General features: G+C 38.2%; 1 protein-coding gene across 22 annotated transcripts in view; it reads right to left on the bottom strand.

The window, feature by feature from the left end:
* Nucleotides 1–1,021: 1,021 nt before the first annotated feature.
* Nucleotides 1,022–17,444, bottom strand: part of CAMK2D (calcium/calmodulin-dependent protein kinase II delta) — a 167,161-nt gene continuing 150,738 nt past the window's right edge. For 21 of the 22 annotated variants that reach the window (XM_014949897.1, XM_014949906.1, XM_014949904.1 and 18 more), the window contains 5 exons: nucleotides 10,244–10,319; nucleotides 8,958–9,052; nucleotides 7,466–7,694; nucleotides 3,599–3,648; nucleotides 1,022–3,056 (listed from right to left, as the gene is read on the bottom strand). In XM_014949897.1, the coding sequence (XP_014805383.1) occupies nucleotides 3,642–3,648; nucleotides 7,466–7,694; nucleotides 8,958–9,052; nucleotides 10,244–10,319 (407 nt within the window). In that variant the 3' untranslated portion in view covers nucleotides 1,022–3,056; nucleotides 3,599–3,641. The remainder of the gene's footprint in view (nucleotides 3,057–3,598; nucleotides 3,649–7,465; nucleotides 7,695–8,957; nucleotides 9,053–10,243; nucleotides 10,320–17,444) is intronic. The other variant, XM_014949900.1, reaches the window with a different exon arrangement.

Here is a 17,444-nt window from a genome sequence, read left to right as displayed (position 1 = left end):
TTCAACCTGATAATTAGCAAATGTATTCTCCCCACGCCCCTCCTCCTCCTTAAGCTTTACACATTGATCTCTCTTCTTATCTACATACCTGGAATTAGCAGCAATTCCACTGCTGTCAAACAGCTTACTGTGGGTGCACCGTTAAAATGGAAGTCAAACTGATTTCTGGAATAGCACTTAGTGGAAAAAATGAGTAAACAAAGTAAGCAGAAGTGATATGACAAAATATAAAACAGACTAAACCGCTTTTGCTTCCTGAGGGGTTTACCGAAACATTCCAAACCCCTGAGCTCTCTCCCAGCTATTTTTCATTTTGTTTACAAATACGTAGTGAAACGCCACCGAGAAGGAAGCAATGAAATGTTCACAAGCCCAGGAATCCGCTCGGGCTGCTCCGGCCAGGCGGCACTCCTGGATCCCAGCCACCCCAGCACCGCTGCCCCTGGCACCCACCCAGAGAAACCATCCAGCTCTGCGTTCTGTGACCCGTGAAAGCTGGAACTCCTCTCCTCTCCTCCTCTCTCTTCTGCTGGGATAAAGGACTGTTCTCAGCAGAGCGCCTAAAATCACTACGGACACATATGAAAGCTTTTAAACCGGTACATTATTTTAAATGCTAATTCTTTATGGACTTTAATGCATTTTATGGTAACGCTAAACATATAATAACTGCTCTCACAGTATCTTGGGTTACAGGCTGAGCATATGGATCACAACAAGGCAGCTACAGAAATGTGCAAACTACCTAAAGCATTTCTAAATACGGACCTATAAATACCAGGTATGTGCAAAATCTATCAACAAAGTACAGCATAAACAGCGTATGACTGGCTACTCAGGAAGGACCTACAGACAAATCACCTAACCAAAACACAAATCACAAAAGCAAACACTCATATTTTCAAACTGCAAATCTGGCTCGTCAGAGACTGCATCCGTGTCTCCGACTTCTTAATTTAAACAGACACCACGCGTTTTCCAATGCATCACAATTAATTGGGAAATTAACACGCAAGCACAATGTCAGCAGAAATCACAAATTTATTAATCCTTAAATATATCAATCATTTACCATTATGGCAAGAAATATGTACACTGTGTCCCATGGTAAACTGCAGTGTTCCAAAATGACAGAAGTGTATAATTCAATTGTGGTGGAGAGAACAAATCACAATTTCCTCACGTCTTGGTGTGGAAGACAAACTTGGTCTACAGTAATACGTCAACACCACATGCTATGTTAGAAGTATAAAAAAAACACCCTACACCTAATTTGTTAATTTTAAATACAGTTATGCCACTTATAGCCGCTTCACAAAAAAAGTGTAAAGAAATTAATGAGAAAAAAAATGAGGCCATTACTTTTTTCACAGATCCCATTGGCAGGTTAATATGGCTCAACACATTTATTGTAGATGCTTATTTTAAATATATATTGTTTAAAATCATGTAGTAATTATCAGAGAAGCTTAAATCCATCTACCATACATCCACTAGTAACAACATCAAAATGTTTAAGAACTGCTTTTGATTAGTAATCAACACAGAAAGGTGAAACGATACAAATTAGGAAGCTTTCCCATTTTAAAAACTTCAGGCTGCCGAGTTGTAAATTTTTAACCGCTAAAAAGGACATTGACTGAGATATCATGCACTATACAGCGCTGCAGAAAACAGTTAGCCCTGTTGGTAACCAAACAATCAACAAATGGAAAAAAAAAAAAAAAAAAGAAATAACCAATCCCTGTGTTTTTCTATTAAAAATGGAAAGGGATAAACCTAAATGCTTGCAAGGACGTGTTTTCACAGCAACATAAGGGAAGGAAAATAGTCCCTGTGACAAAGTTTGCGCTCTGAAGTGACACGGAGAGCATTCCCCACGCGGCGTACAAGGACCAAACCGAGCTGGCAACGCTGCAAAGATTGTCGTCCTGTGCGCTGCGTGAGGGTCTTCAGAAAACCAAGAGGAGATTGAGGGGCAAGAGGGAGGAGAAATAAACCTGCGGTGAAGTGTTGGAGTCTTGCTAGAAAACTGGTGCATCCACAATATACTTCCAGAGAAGCAACAGCAGCAGTGTAAAGAAAATAAACTTTTCATACTAAGCTTTTAAGGCCTAATATTTCCCGAGTATATCAACCACACAACTGGTCTATAGCTTAACCAAAATTTTATACTTTTTAAAGCCTCCTTAAAAAATTTTACAGTACACCCTAAAAGCAATAAAAATCTATCTTTTGCTATTCTTCCATTTTAATCCTCAAAACCTGCCCTCAATCATCACTTAGTTCCTTACAATTCTTAATTTTGCTTAATTGTCCAATAGAAATTTTCAATCCGCATAGTAAGAAAGTAAAGACTCAAAAGAAAAAAAGAAGCTGCTGGCTTACCAGAACCTTTACAGTTAATTCTGAAGTGACCAAGCCAGCACATGATGAGATTTTTCCAGTTTACATAGACTAATAAAGTAAGAAGGCTTCAGCTGGTACAAAGCCAAGATATTATCACTTCCACATTTATCAGTGATTTTGTCCATCTACACACTGTAATAAAAACCTGTTTTACAGTAATGGAGCTGCCAGCGGAAATCCTAACCATTCCTACCAGAACCAAAGCAAAATCCTAGGACTCAAGGGAAAAGGAGGAGTCAAAAAACAGTTCTTAAAAAAAGAGGGTAAAATGTACTTTTTCTTTTTTTTTTTTTTTTTTCTTTTTTTTTTTTAATAAACAGGATATTTTTAAAGTTGTCTGTCAAAACTTGGCATAAATGGAGAAAGTGACAAATGTATTCTGTATCTACTGCTGTCCATCAATATTTTTTTTTGTCTTTTATGCCTTGTTATTCTCTATTTGCATGGAACATCACCTTCATTGAAATGTTAACAGTGTACAGATGGAATATACAGCAACATGGTGCATCACAAATGTGTTACATGAAGAACCTTCACAACTTCATGCACTCGGAAACATGCATGAAGAGAACGGGATGGCCAAGATGGTAATCAACCAGGTGCGTTGGGTACAGAAAATGCAAGAGCGGCACCGCTGATATTTTTAGCTAGGAGGAAGGAGAAAAAAAAGAAAAGATTGCCATTACTGAAATAACACGACCACCAGATAACAATACATGCTCAAGTGTTAGCCAATACTATTAAAAAAAAATAATCTTATCAAGATTGTTTAACCCGATATTGTGAAGAAAACCAAGGGAAAACAAACCCCAAACGCTCAGGCAAAGCATTCTTTTATTTTTCAAACCACTTTACAGTCGTTTTCCATCTTTACAACATGCCAGAGAGGCTGTTAAAATAAAAAAAGTAAACCGAGGCAGGAAGCCAAAGTGCTTTAACCCATTTCTGAAAGGAGGGAGGGCAGAATTCAGGTGTGAATCTCTGCGTTTAACTTACTTCCTCAGCACATACATTACGGATGCTGCCCTGGACTGAGACTCTCATACAAAAATTGAACCAAGTAACACGGAAGAACCAGATGTCATTTACATGCAAGACATGCAAGAGCCGTATGCAGAGAGCAAACGAAAGACAAGAAACATGTAAGCAAGTAGTTAACTAACTCAGCTTATGATATCATTTGTATTACCGTAGCATCTAGGGGCCGGTGTCATGACTGGGGTCCCGCTGTGCTAAGCACTGTACAAACACAGAACAAACTCTTTACTTAAGTCTTCCTGCTGCTTGGTATTTAACTCAGAAAGTATAAGAAGGTGTGGTAAGTGAGGGGATATAAGCCTCTGGTCTGAATTTAGGTTTGGGAGCCAGTTTTAGGTCCAACAGCCCTTTGGCTGCCTGTACCAGGCAGGTCCACTCTCTCTGTCTGCACAGACACAGTTCTGCAGAAACACTCACACACAAGTTCTTAAGAACATGGAAAACAGAGAAACGTTCCCTACCAGCAGTCACAGCACTCAGAGAGAAACAAGGGACAAGACAGAAACAAACTCATCTGACTCACAGCAAAAACAACAAATAAAAATTATTTTTAAACTCAATACATATTTGTGGTCATAGTCTTTTCTAAATAAAATTATCTGCCATAAGGAAACATTTCCATATACCTATACCTACCAAAGAGTTCAGTTCTGCCCTTAGATTTATGCACACTCCTTACTGTAGTCCTGAAAACAAATAAGCTACTGTGCTTGCACAGCAACTGATTTGACATAATCTAGGATACTACGTTTGCAAAAGCAGTTCACAGCTACAATTGCTATTGCAAGTTTAATAGATTTGAAGTTCTTCTTCAGACATGATGTGCAAGATACTCTTTTATTATGGAAGTGCCATTATTTACTGTGTATTGGTAATAATTAAATAAATAGCTGTAGACTGTCTACATTTCAAATATGAGAAAAGAAAGGAAGGATAACCTAGAACATTATTTTAATTAAATTTCTTCTGTTGTTTTCCAAAGTGGAGTTACTGGTACACTGCTGCTCTGTCTGGGAAAAGCAAAGGCGAAGTTCAAGGCTGCCTAAAAGATGGTCAGGTGGGGTTATAGAAGGCAAGTTCTGTTATGGTGCTACATGGGAATCTATCCGTTAAACCCGAGAAGATGGGGATTAAAGAAAGAATATGTAAAATCACTAAAAGAAAAAAAAAAACAATGCTCAGGGTGAAAGGGGAACTATCAGCCTAGAGGAGACTCACTAGGCTTTGCCAATGACCTGAGCACAAGGGCAGGACTGATCTCACGTAGTACACTTACACTTTGGTGGAAGGCACTATAAATACAAAGGAAAACGGGAGTATTGTGCAAGAAGAACCAAATAACCTTGAGGGCTGGGTAATCCAGAGATGTTACATGTATCGACAGAAGTAAAAAGCTGCACACTCAGCAGAAGTTTCCATATACTCATTGGTTGGAAACCACAGTTGAGGAGAAATATATGGCTGTCTTGGATGATCTCCTGATGGGATGAGGATGACAAAAGTGCAAAAATCATGCCAGGTTGAGAATAGCAGGTGTGGCATTCTCAGCAGGGAAAAGAAAAATATTGTGAAGTTAAATCAAGCCCTGACCAAAAGCCAATCAAGTTAGCATTGTTTATTTACTCTATAAAAATAGAAGGTGGGAAGTGACCTAATCTGACTTCATATAAAACAGGTCATGTCTGCATACCTATCCCCAGGACAGGGAAATGATGAAATAAGAATAATCAAGGATACACTGAATCCGACTAAAATTCAGACTGGAAAGTAAGGTTTCTAACCATGAGACCAATGATATTTTACAACAGTGACATAAGCACGTCCAAAACCCTCCTCTGAGTTCAAGGTGAGGGTTAGGTAAAGGATTTATGTGACACTGTTGCCTGGGCTACATAGGGGCAACATATCTAGGGCCATATTGCAATCTCACAGCATCTCCCCCGAAACCTCAGCCGTGCTCGAAGGCTTTTGAGCTGCTGCTCCTCAAATGCTACTGAAAAGTGACCTTTTCAGCTGGGACACCCTCTGGCAATCCTGAACTCTCCTCTGCCTGACCCCAGAGGCTCAGACCTGGCAGAGACACAACCCTGCAGTCTCATAAAAATTTACCTCTCAGCTTCTTCTCCTTCCATCCTTAGCCACCCCAGAAATCCTTATTTTGATTAGAGAGCGTGAGCAGCTGTAAAGAACTGACATGACACGAATCCTAAATAACTGGCACTGCTTCTGAGGGGCAACAGCAGCACACAGCAGCCCATCGCACACGTCCACATTATGTGAATGAAGTATTGAGGCTCCTGCTACAACACTGTGCCTCAAAAAGAAGTAGCTATTCAGTATATAAAGTATTACTGAACAAATTATTACAGGAAATATCAGGCAAATTCTATAATCTTCCATGAAAACAGTAATAAAACAGCTATTTTATTGCTTTCAGGTTTTGCTGCCTGAGTGTTATTAATTACCATGTCTTTTTAGGATTGTTTCCTGTAAATATGGTTAAAAAAAACATTCACCCCTCCCCCCCAAAAAACCCCACCCTTCTCAAAAAACAGAGGGGGAAAAAAAACCCAAAGGAAAAGATTAAATAATTCTCCAGTCCAATTCATATCATTCTTTTATAAACACTTACAGGGTGTGCTGGGACAGGTGAACCTGTTTTCCTTACGCTTTCTGGCTCTATATACACCCAGGTCAGACCCCGTGACAAAACACTCCTTTATGAAAACACCAAAAAAATCTACGTAACACTGCATTTCAAGAAAACTAAGCTCTTTTAATATTATCTTTTTAAACACTGGCAGTGCAGCTGGAATGTGAAAAACAAAGGATGACATGGTTCCTGCTCCCATTGGTTTCACATTTGTAAATAAAATACAATAGTTATCACTAGGAAATCAAATTATTTTTTTCTTAAACAAAACAAAACAAAAATCCATTCCCACTGAAGTTTAACACTTCATTCTATCATCTTCCTGACTTTATCAAGTATTATTTCATATGGGAGAACACCGTCGCAAGAAGTAAAATATGGTACATGTAAAAAGTTCAGAGGATGAAATCTAAGCTCCTACTATCCACGGGGGAATTCAGCCACTGTCCACATTAAGACACCTCACTCAAATGTAATTATATCCTACAGAGAGGGCTTGTCCCTGAGCAAAGCAAGGCCTATACTAATTTGCTGCCGAATTTGGAAACAGCCTAACCTATAGCTGTAAGATGGTGAGGTTGGGCTTTGGGGGACACAGCAGCAGGAGCCAAGGCTGCAAGCAGGAGAACAGCAAAGGGCTGGAGCAGAACCTCTGGAAGAAGCCACAACTTTTCTCTTGTTACTGCAGCTGGGAGTGTGCTGTGACTGAAAATCTGGCAGAAGGAATTCAGGTAGAGCTGTGGCACAACTCCGAGGGGAGGAGAGGGCACACAGAGAGCCCCGAATGAACAGAAGAAGAATGTGATAGGTACTTGTATGACTTAATTCACAAAGTAAATACGTAAACTGGCTCAAAAATCACCTTGCAGTGAACATAATTAGGCCTGAGTAAGTAGAGGTGGCTGGAAATCACAACAAATATTACTCAAACTTCAGTTTTTCACAACAGTGATACTTTTTTTCCTTGGAACTTTCCAGTCAGCTCTAACAGCTCCATGTTATTGCTTTTTATTTTTTCAGGTTTTCCTGAAATGCTATCTCAGGTTTTCCAATCCTACTTCGTGTGGCTTGTATCAAGCCTTATCTACATGAAAACATTTTGCTGCTCTTCACGCTATCAGTTCAGGGACTGAAATGGATCACTGGGCATCACAGTTGAAAACAACAACAATAAAAAGCATTATTTTAAAAATATCTGCACCAATACTATATGCACACTACCGAATATAATACACACCGCATAAACGACCAGAAGAAATTACAGGATAAAGAGGACGGTTTAGTACTTTTTAAGGCCAAAAGCAGCTATTAGGCTACCTGGTCCGACCTACGGAGCTTAAACTTGTGGTCTGAATGGTTTCTTACTTGATAGGTACTGTTGGTGAACCTGAACGGTGAAAATGCACGTTCTGCCACTTCCCGTCGCGACGGTGCCAGACCCGTGTCTCCTCTGACTGCATGGTCTTTGGCATCCCGGACCCGTCCATGTACTGCGTCAGCCGTATGTACGCAATGCAGGCCGCGTCCTCACCCACAAGGTGGACGTGAGGATTGAGGATAATGGTGTGGATTGGCTTATTGCTTTTGGATAAAGCTAGGAAACAAACACACACACACGGAGGATAGATTACATTCTCTCTACGTAAGCCAAAATAACTCGTCTCACCCCAATTTACCAAACAAAACCCTCAAGCTTAGCAGATACAAACTAATTACTGTTTACGGACAATCACAACTGACAACGAGTTCAAGTACATTGCAGAAATGAGCAGTCACAGCTTAAAGTACGTTTTCCCTTTTCCTATAAGAAAACCAACCAAACGTTTAACGGCACATATCATTTAATCCATGCACCTATGTCGATTAAGTAAAGCAGGTGCCACCATCTTGAGTTTCCCAACTGAGTTTTCCCAACACTTCTGTTTCACTGCTGCATCTAATGACATTGGTACTTAATATATTCAGCTGAAAAAATTCAGCTTTTAACTCCTCACTCTTGTGACATATTTTATAAAGTGCTGATATTTATGAAAACTAAAAAGCAGCAGTAATGAAAGGAAACATTTTAAAGGAAAAATATGGAAAATGCTGTTTTGGAGATGAAAGAGAATTTAGAAATACAATAATCCCATTTTATGCTCAGACATTTCTCAGAAATTACTAGATAAAGCGTTATCTTCATTTCCAATATTTTATTTCCTTTTGAGTCAAGCCTGCTCTAAAATGGTTACCAACATTACATGATCCTCCGAAACTTTATTAAATCCACCCTATGGGTAATACTTCTTTTTTATAGCTGACATGACTATCAGAGAGAATATATATTGATTTTTCCCTATGTGTGTGTGTATACATATATATACACACACAAAAATACACACTAGAACAAAAAAAGACAGCTGATCAGATCCTCGACAATATAGACTGAGTGACTACAATGCCCTCCCCAGTACATCACATACCCACTGGAAGTGCTGAGTGCTAGCTGCAATCACTATAATCAGAAAATTTAGTGACGTTTCTTTTAAGTATAATCACAGCATGATTTTCTCTTTTCCCCAGTGCAGAAATAAATAAATAAATAAGGGTATGATTTGCTTGTTTTTTCTTTTATACATCTTGAACTTCTCTCTCCAAATACCTGAAACTTTCCTCCACTGTCCGAGGTGCCCTATGGTGTGTGAATGAGTACAGCAAAAACAGGCAGAAAAACATATATAGCACAACTCTGGAAAAAATAACACTCCCTTCCACTGCCCAAATCAATTAACTCCCAAACGACAATGCTAATTAGACTGGAGAAACACGATCACAAAGAACAGACGAAGATACACGGGGCTGGAAAAGAAATTTTTACCATTTTCAAAGTAAAACCGGTGAAAGTCCATCCCTTCTACTAGATTACCCAAAGCTTCAGGTTCAAAAGATGTAAGGCCTGGATCACAGATTTTTCTGTGGAAAAAGAGGAAATTCTGTAATAAACACATGCAGTTATCTAATAAAACTTAAGAGAGATTACTTTAAAAATGTGCCCTTTATTCCCATTGGACATGCTACTCACCTGTGCCATCACACCAAAAGTCAACATAACTTAAAGGGGGAAAAGCAATGGAGTTCTGGTTTTATCTAAATTAGTAAATTTGGCAGCCTACTTTAGGTGGACTAGATTTCATATAAATAATCTTTTGACCAAAAAAAAGACTGCCAAAGAAGGTTCCACAAGTCAATGGTACTACAAGTAGGAATTTTTAACCTATGACTCTGAAAACTGCTTCTGTGCAATCCAAAGGATATTTTGTATGTCTCACATCATTATTTAAGCAAGATTTAATTTTTTTTAAAACTGAAAAAATTCAGTTAAGAATTTGGCATAACTTTCCACTTGATATTTGTACAACAAAGGTTTTACTGTGATCATATCAAACTAAAGTTTAATGCTGACTAGGCTTTAAACAGGACACAAGAAGTGTCACTGTCGAGCTGTGAGTCTCGTGCTGCAACAGAGTAGAACCCACCCAGAGAAACACGGAAGACCAAAAGAAAGGTTTTCTTCTACTCTTTAACTTTTTTTTTTTTTTTTTTTTTTTTTGAGGCAGGGAAAAGAAGAGAAGCAATGATGGACTTGTAGCTTTGCAGAGAAAAGGGAAGAGAGAAATCAGTCCATTTTCTCCCAGCACAGTGCTCAGTAGAGGCCGGTGGAACCTAAATTCCGTGTGGTCTTTCATGCTCTGAAGGACAAATGGGATTCTAGCTAATATCGACCTCTACATACAATAAAAACTTTCTGTTAAAACAGGCTTTTGCCGTGTTTCCTGGATTCTAAATCACAAGCATGACTTTACTGTTGAACACCAAGATTGATTACTGCATATTTTGTTTCAGGATTATGATCTTGTCTTGGCAGAGCAGTACATTGGATTTACATGAGCTGCTCCTCTGAAACCGGCAACCAGGCTCGTGTAAAGGCGGGGCAAGGCAACAATGGACATGTCTGGTCTTTCTTGGGGGCACCTGAGAATTAACTTCAACAATACATAAATATAAACACACGCACTCATATATAAATGTGCATATTTATATATTTACATACACAAGGTCAAACACATCAACTCTCCTCACTCCCTCCAAAATGTGAAAACTTACGTGTAAGCTTCAAAGTCTCCATTGTTGATAGCTTCAATCAACTGCTCCGTAACCTTGATAATCTCCTGCTTACGAGCTAGAGAGAGATACAAACACAAGCTTTAAGATAGAAGGCAGAGTGGAAGGTGACAGCTGAAGGGCTGTCAGAAGCACAGCCATAACTAAGGCACAATGGCCATTTCTCTTCCTTTTCTATGACCAAAGGACATGATGTTATATTGCTGCTTTACGCTCTTTGCCTTCAGTGCGCTCTTGTATTCATGAGGAAATTAAACACGCAACAAGATCAAACCACTTTCCTACCGGGCTTCTAATCTTCTTTCCTTCACTGAAGGATCTGCTGTTTAAAAAACAAACCAAATCCAAACACAAACCCCAACTCTTAACTTCAAATGAAAGGGAACTGGTTACTGTTTTCCAATCAATGCTCTAATGTTTCGTGTACAGATGGGGCCTTTGCCTTTTAAGTGTTTAATGCTGATTTTCAGGAATCTTTGTAACACTTGGGGTTGGCTTTGGCCAAACGTGTATTTAAGTAGAGAGGAATTTAGCCTTAAGCTTATAATCGAGATTCTTGGTGCAAAGCTCATGGATTACTTATAACGCACACACATCCACACACATCTAATCACAACACCGTCTTTCAGCTCTGGCTTCTGTGACTGTGCCTATCCTTTGCTTGTAAAATGCTTATTTACAATAAATCTTAATTGGATCATTCCGAAAAATTACTGTACATCTACTACTAGTAAGAAATGCTAAACAGTAACAGAAGAATAATACATTCAAACCAAGGACAATATGTATTTCTACTAAGAATATTCAAACCCAAGCAGTGTTCGCATACGCCTCTAAAGCAAAAGTATGTGAAACAGTTTCTCTTTTATCTATCAGTTAAGAAATAAGCTCACAGTTCAGTATTTGCTAGCGTTGATAAGAGTTACACTAAAACAGTGCAGAGTAAACACAGTCTTGGACAGTGGTATGGTTATTACTAGCACCAGTTGCTATAAAAAGGCAAGGTTTGAGAGACTTTATCAAGACAGAAAATCTGACTTTGCTTTGAAAATTGACTTCTACTTTTAAAAACTTGTTTTTTGAGGAACAAGGGCTTACATTTTTGCACTGTATGTTCAGCATTTGGTAAAGTTTGACCTCATACCGATGAAGTTCAACCAGAGCGGCACTGCTCTCAAATACAGATTTTTGAGTTTAATGCTAAACAGGTAAAGGAGACAGATTTTACCAGTACATTTGCAAGGATTTAACTCACATTCAACTCCTTATTAAAGCTCAGAAAATCAATCTGGAAGACTAAGCTTGAGATAAAAATAAATGCAAGCAACCAGGCTGTAGTAGCTCTCTTGTCCAAGCAATAGTTGTAATTATCTTGCACCCTCCTACACACGGAATAGGCTATTAACACACACACGCAACTATGTTTGGAATGTTAAAACCAAAATACTGAGAGAGCTCATATTCTTCTGCAAAAAGAAAATGTTGGGGAGCTTAGACAGAATGGAAGTCTCCAGTGCTGTACTCGAAGAACTGGCACCACGGTGTTAAAGGACCTTTTAATTTCTTTTATGCTCCACCATCTCTTTTACTAAGTGCACATCTAATGTACTCAGATAAAAAGCACCAAAAAGAAACCAGCAAGGAAAGCAGCCATGAAGAAAAAAGTGTATATGAAGGTCTAGCAAGGCTTTTTGCAAATACCTTTTGACTACTAGGTAGCATGATGGGTAAGAATACTTAAAGTATGAACTGCCTTATTTTTTACAATTTTTTTTCCCCACAAAACAGCAAAGAATTTTAATGAAGAGATGTTTTGACTGCAGATCAGAAATGGTTTTGTTGTCATATGTTTAAACAACATAGACCAAACTGTGGACATTGTATGGTGGTGTCAGCACAAGCCAAGTGGTAGGATGGTTGAGTAAGCAACAATGGTACAGTGTTAGAAAAAGCTGGCAAAAAGAAATCCAGAATATGCAGACTTCACATAGTGAGGAAATCACAAGTTCTGCATTGCAACATCTCATTTACATACAACTAAACTAAAAGTTTTGATTAAATAACCTCATAACACATTCCAATCAGAGACTAGGAAATTATTAAACCAGACAGTGGAAAATGAGGTAAAAATTGCTGATGAGCTGCTACATAATCATGAGATCATGTTATTGGATAACAATGTAAGTAATGAAAACATCTTCTACAAAGGTACTTGTAGTTTCCACATGCAAGAGATATAAAATGACATGGACGTGTAATTTTACTTTCACCTGGCTAGAGGCAATTGGAAATATTCCCTTTTTCACTAACGTTAGTGATTTCTTTTCCAAGTTTTACCATGAGAAGCCCACAGTTAATGCTTGGGTTATACATACTCTGAGACAGGGAACAAGCAGCACCAGTGAATATCTGAATATATTCTATTACGCAACATTCTGTGACCCAAGCCCAGAGGCTTATTAAGGTACTTTGCTCTGTTTTGAACAAATGCTGTACAACAGCTCAATTTAGCTGGATGGTAACCTGAATCATGGGCATCTGTTTGTGCCTTCAATAGCATGAGTTAAAGGAATGTGAATGGCAGTTTTTCTCTGTGAATATTTGAGATTTTGAGACTAGATTTCAATCTGAATGAGAATGGCAATTCTTGCTAATGTATATTTAAAAAAAAAATTGTTTTGGGTCAATCAAAATGTTGCACTTCAATCATACCTTTGATGTTGCACTACATTACAAGATATAATTCAACATCAACCCCAGAAGGGAGAAATTGCATCACATGAAACTGTATAAGAAAGCAACTATGCTACTCTGCCCTTTCAGCAACATGCATATAATGACAGACATATTAGAAAATGAGATTTCTTCCTATTTAGCATTCTGATATGCAATCTCTTTGGCAGAAAGGGACTAAGAGCCAAAGACAGAGGTATATATAATATTATATATATAATATTATATATAATATAAGCTGGAGTTTCAGAAATGATTTATCCTGGGTGCAAAACCCTCCACCTTGGTCTCAGTCCTTACTCGTTTGAGAGCAAGAGTGAACATTACAAGAGAAATATGGTCAAGAACAAGGCAATCACGAAATACACAGTAATATCAGATATTGAAGAATAATTAAAAATCTCAGTAGCCACTGTGATTTTACACAAACCTCCTACTGATTGTTTTAGGAGATCTTTTTTATCTTAGCATTTTATACTTTCTGTGTAGGTACGTGTCTGGGTGCAGGGAGCACAGATACAGACCAAAAGCATTTCAGCCTTTAAATACATTGTGCAGGAGGCAGTGGCTTAGCATGGGAGAAAGGAAAAGAAAGGAGTCAGGGAAGAACTGGAATACAACAAGCAGAAACTGGAAGGAGACTGGAAAGTAGCATGCAGGAAAATGCAGCCATGACTTGGTGGCCACATGAATCAAGTCAAATATTTGCGCTCTTCCTTAGCACAAAGGAAGAAATAGGGAGGACACCAAAGATGAAACGATATTGGTAGGAACAAGGTCCCACTATTGCAGACAACATCTGACAGAAATAATTGGCACTTATTAAAGCGGTAAGAAAATGACCAAATTTTCATTAAAAATTTGATGGACTCCACATTAACATATGCTCTTCCAAATCTCCAGTATCTTTTTCCGTACTACAAACTACACAAGGACAACAAGCGAACACACGAGACATTAGGGAAGAGACATCTGGCCAGTTCCCATTTGCCAGATAACTGTCACTTACAATCACCATTTTCATTCAATTTTTTTTCTTTTGATCCAATAGTAAACTCTGCATGTATTGAATTCTAGGAGAACTATGCAGTTTGATGTCCAGTGACAATTTCATGCTATTATCATTTTTATTTGATGTGTAGTAAGAACTTCCTAAATAACATCCTTCAGCTTTGGTTAAAGCTGGCCAGAGACTGGCACGCTCTCAGAGTGCGATGAGACCATTGGACTGAACTAAAACGCACCATTTCTTTGGCATTATGAGCAACGTGTATCGCAGCTGTCTTATTCTCTCCCTATAATATATCACCACATGTTCAGAGTGCAAGGACTATATCTAATCTTACAGCATACAAGAGTTTGTCTGATAAATGACAAAAATAAGATACAGGATGAGACTCAAAAACAGTAATAGGATTCTGGTAAAACTGGTTTAGCTACTTTTTCTAAGGGGTGTAGTAAGAGCCAATTGGAAAATTTAAAGCCTGACCCATCTATGCTATCTTAGAATATGGCATTAAATTTTATAATCTCTGTAAGCAAAGGATTACTCAGCAAAAATACATTCTGTGTTTTTAAAACAATTGCAGTGCAAAGGAATAACATTGTTAAATAAACAAAATAAATAGGTGCAAAATAAATAAAAGGTGCTGAGCCATTTTCTAGAAAATTATAAACAAAAAAAGACTGCAAATAGTGTAGCAGAAAGCTACTATAAAATGGCAAACTTGTGTGGGAAAGATGATAGCTTTTTCATTTTTTGCTACAATACTGGTGAAGACCATGGACCTACTCTTTAAATACAACTTTTACCCCTGTAGGAACAGGGACTTAAGGTAAGAAGGGATCAGCAGTTCAAAAAAATATGACCCCTGCTTTGGCAAGTGAGTAGGTATATGACTAATACAAAGGCAGTTCAAACAAAAAATATTATGAAGAAGAGCTATAAAAAGACTAAATAAGAAGAAAAGAACAAAACAGAACATTTCCTAACACTGGCTAAAATTATTTCTGCAGCACTGTTGTAATACATATGTTGACTTTAAATGAATTATTAACCTCTAGCTATATTTCACTACCTTTTTTCTCCCCTCTGCTACAAGGTGGGGGTAATCTTTCATAGTTAAAGAACACCTTTAACACTAGTATCTAAAGAACACAAAGTAAGTAAGAACACACCATTTACTCAAAAAGCATCTAACACTATAAATGCCCTAAACCTGCAAGGTGCAGTCTCACAGCTAGTGAAATCAAGTATCATAGGAAAAAAAAATTGTTAAATAAACAATAAAATAAACAGCAGCAAAACCTGTTTTTCTAGGAGGGAACTATGGGGCTTTTCTTCCCTTCCTGCAGCCCCAAGCAACATTTGCTAACTCAATCTACAAGAATCACACAGGAACGACAGCTATTTTGGTATTTTAATTGCAGAGAGAAGGTGTAGAATAAAAATGAGCTGCAGATATGTGAAAATGAAGTCTTCACATGTACCAGAAGCTTCATGCTTTGTGGGACAAAAAAAGTAATCCTTGGTAACTGACTGACCACCTTATTACCCATGAACTTTTCAAAAACTGACACCAGTATTTTCCTTCTGAAAATAGTAATTTAAAACAACTTATGCTTCATTCAGATATTTGAGTATCTTTCTACTCTTATCAATACTCTAGATGATTGACTATGTAATTACTATACTGGAGTGGTTATTAATTACTCCCACAGATCCTACAGAAGTAGGAATACACTTTTTAAATTGTTCTTTGACATACTTCTTTTAACACAAAATAACCCCAGGAACAGTCATGGTACTAGCAAAGTATAAAACCAATATTTTTGGTCTTTCAGAAAATAGCTTATCAAATTAGCACAGCACAGACAGCACGCACAACTGGGCCTGTGAAATCCACAGCAAAGACAAATCACCTTCAGCTTTCACATAATACCCAAATCAAGGAAATGCATCCCCCTCACCGCTGTTTGCTTTGAAACAGAGATGAAATCCCTGCTATGTGGTAAAGCAGCTTTCCAGAAGAATCATAGAATGGTTTGGGTTGGAAGTGACCTTAAAGAACATCCAGTTCCAGCCCCTCTGTATGTGCAGGGTCACCTCCCACTAGAGCAGGTTGCTCAAAGCCCCATCCAGCCTGGCCTTGAACACCTCCAGGGATGGGGCATCCACAGCTTCTCTGGGCAACCTGGGCCAGTGTCTCTCCACCCTCATAGTGAAAACTTTCTTCCTGATATCTGATCTATATCTCCCCTCTTGTAGTTTGAAGCCACTACACCTAGTCTTGTAACTACATGCCCTCGTAAGAAGTCCCTTTCCAGCTTTCTTGAAGGTACCACTTGAATGAGGTAGCCTGCTTACAGATTAGCACAGGAACTCGAAGATGATTAAAATGATTCTGCTGCTTATTTGCTCACATGTTGTTTCTCCATGAAAAAAAAAACAACAAAACACTTAAAACTTTTCAACTCAGTACTCTTAACTACATTTCTTGGTACACATCAGACTGGATTAATCTCACAATATTTTGGACACGTATAAGTACAGACAAGTGAGTTTGTTCTCTCAACTCTCCCCCCTTACAGTCAATGGAGAGAAATAAGCACTTTGAGGGCACGATTTATCATATCCTAAAATAGATATTTAAGACAAGTGTGACTCATCTGACCTATTTGCGTTGACTAAAGGGAGTCTAGACAACTAGCTCAAATATAGGTATCTACATTGTGGAGGATGTCTAAATCTGGGGAGGCAAATCCACTGTGCTATCATTTTAAAACAGTACAGTCCTTATCAAGGTGACATTGGGCTGCTAAAATTGAATGGCACAGTCTGGGGGGACCTTGTTACATTTCTAATCTGAACATCATCCCAACAAATAGCAATTAGATGGAAAGCACACAGCCACTGATGTTATTTCTTCACTCTGAAAATAATCAAGGTTTGAAAAGAAAGAGAGTAGAAATTTTATCCTGTGCTGTATAATGAACTCTGGCTATGTGAATGTACCAGTCAGTCAACTTTACAGCACGGACTCCCGCCCCAAAAGCAGAGGAATAGAGAAAACATCATAAAATGTTTTTCAAAACCATTCTCTTCACACCAATATTTGAAAATTCTCTGTTGATAATGTCTTTTACAATTTATTCCACAAATATTCCAAGAAAGTAACTTCTGTGGAGAAAATAAAATAAGGTGCTGCATGAATAAATGACTGATTGTATCTCAGATCTACATTAAAAAATACCTAGACCCTCAAATGAAAAGGCGCTTCAGGGGACTTCAAGAAGTTTATTAAAATTTAGTGTACGTAACATCAGAGCTGCTCTCTCACCCCACTGCTTAAGCTTAAACTTTCATATGACCTAAGACATCTGAGTTGTCATCTTGCATGTAACATGTCTTTCCCAGCAGCTGCTGATTCCAAAGATTCACTTTGATTCA

This window comes from Calidris pugnax, unplaced genomic scaffold (genome assembly GCF_001431845.1).
Source record: "Calidris pugnax isolate Ruff unplaced genomic scaffold, ASM143184v1 scaffold42, whole genome shotgun sequence".
Classification (NCBI taxonomy): domain Eukaryota; kingdom Metazoa; phylum Chordata; class Aves; order Charadriiformes; family Scolopacidae; genus Calidris; species Calidris pugnax.
Note: the sequence above shows the minus strand (reverse complement) of the source record. Positions and strands in the feature narration are given on the sequence as shown.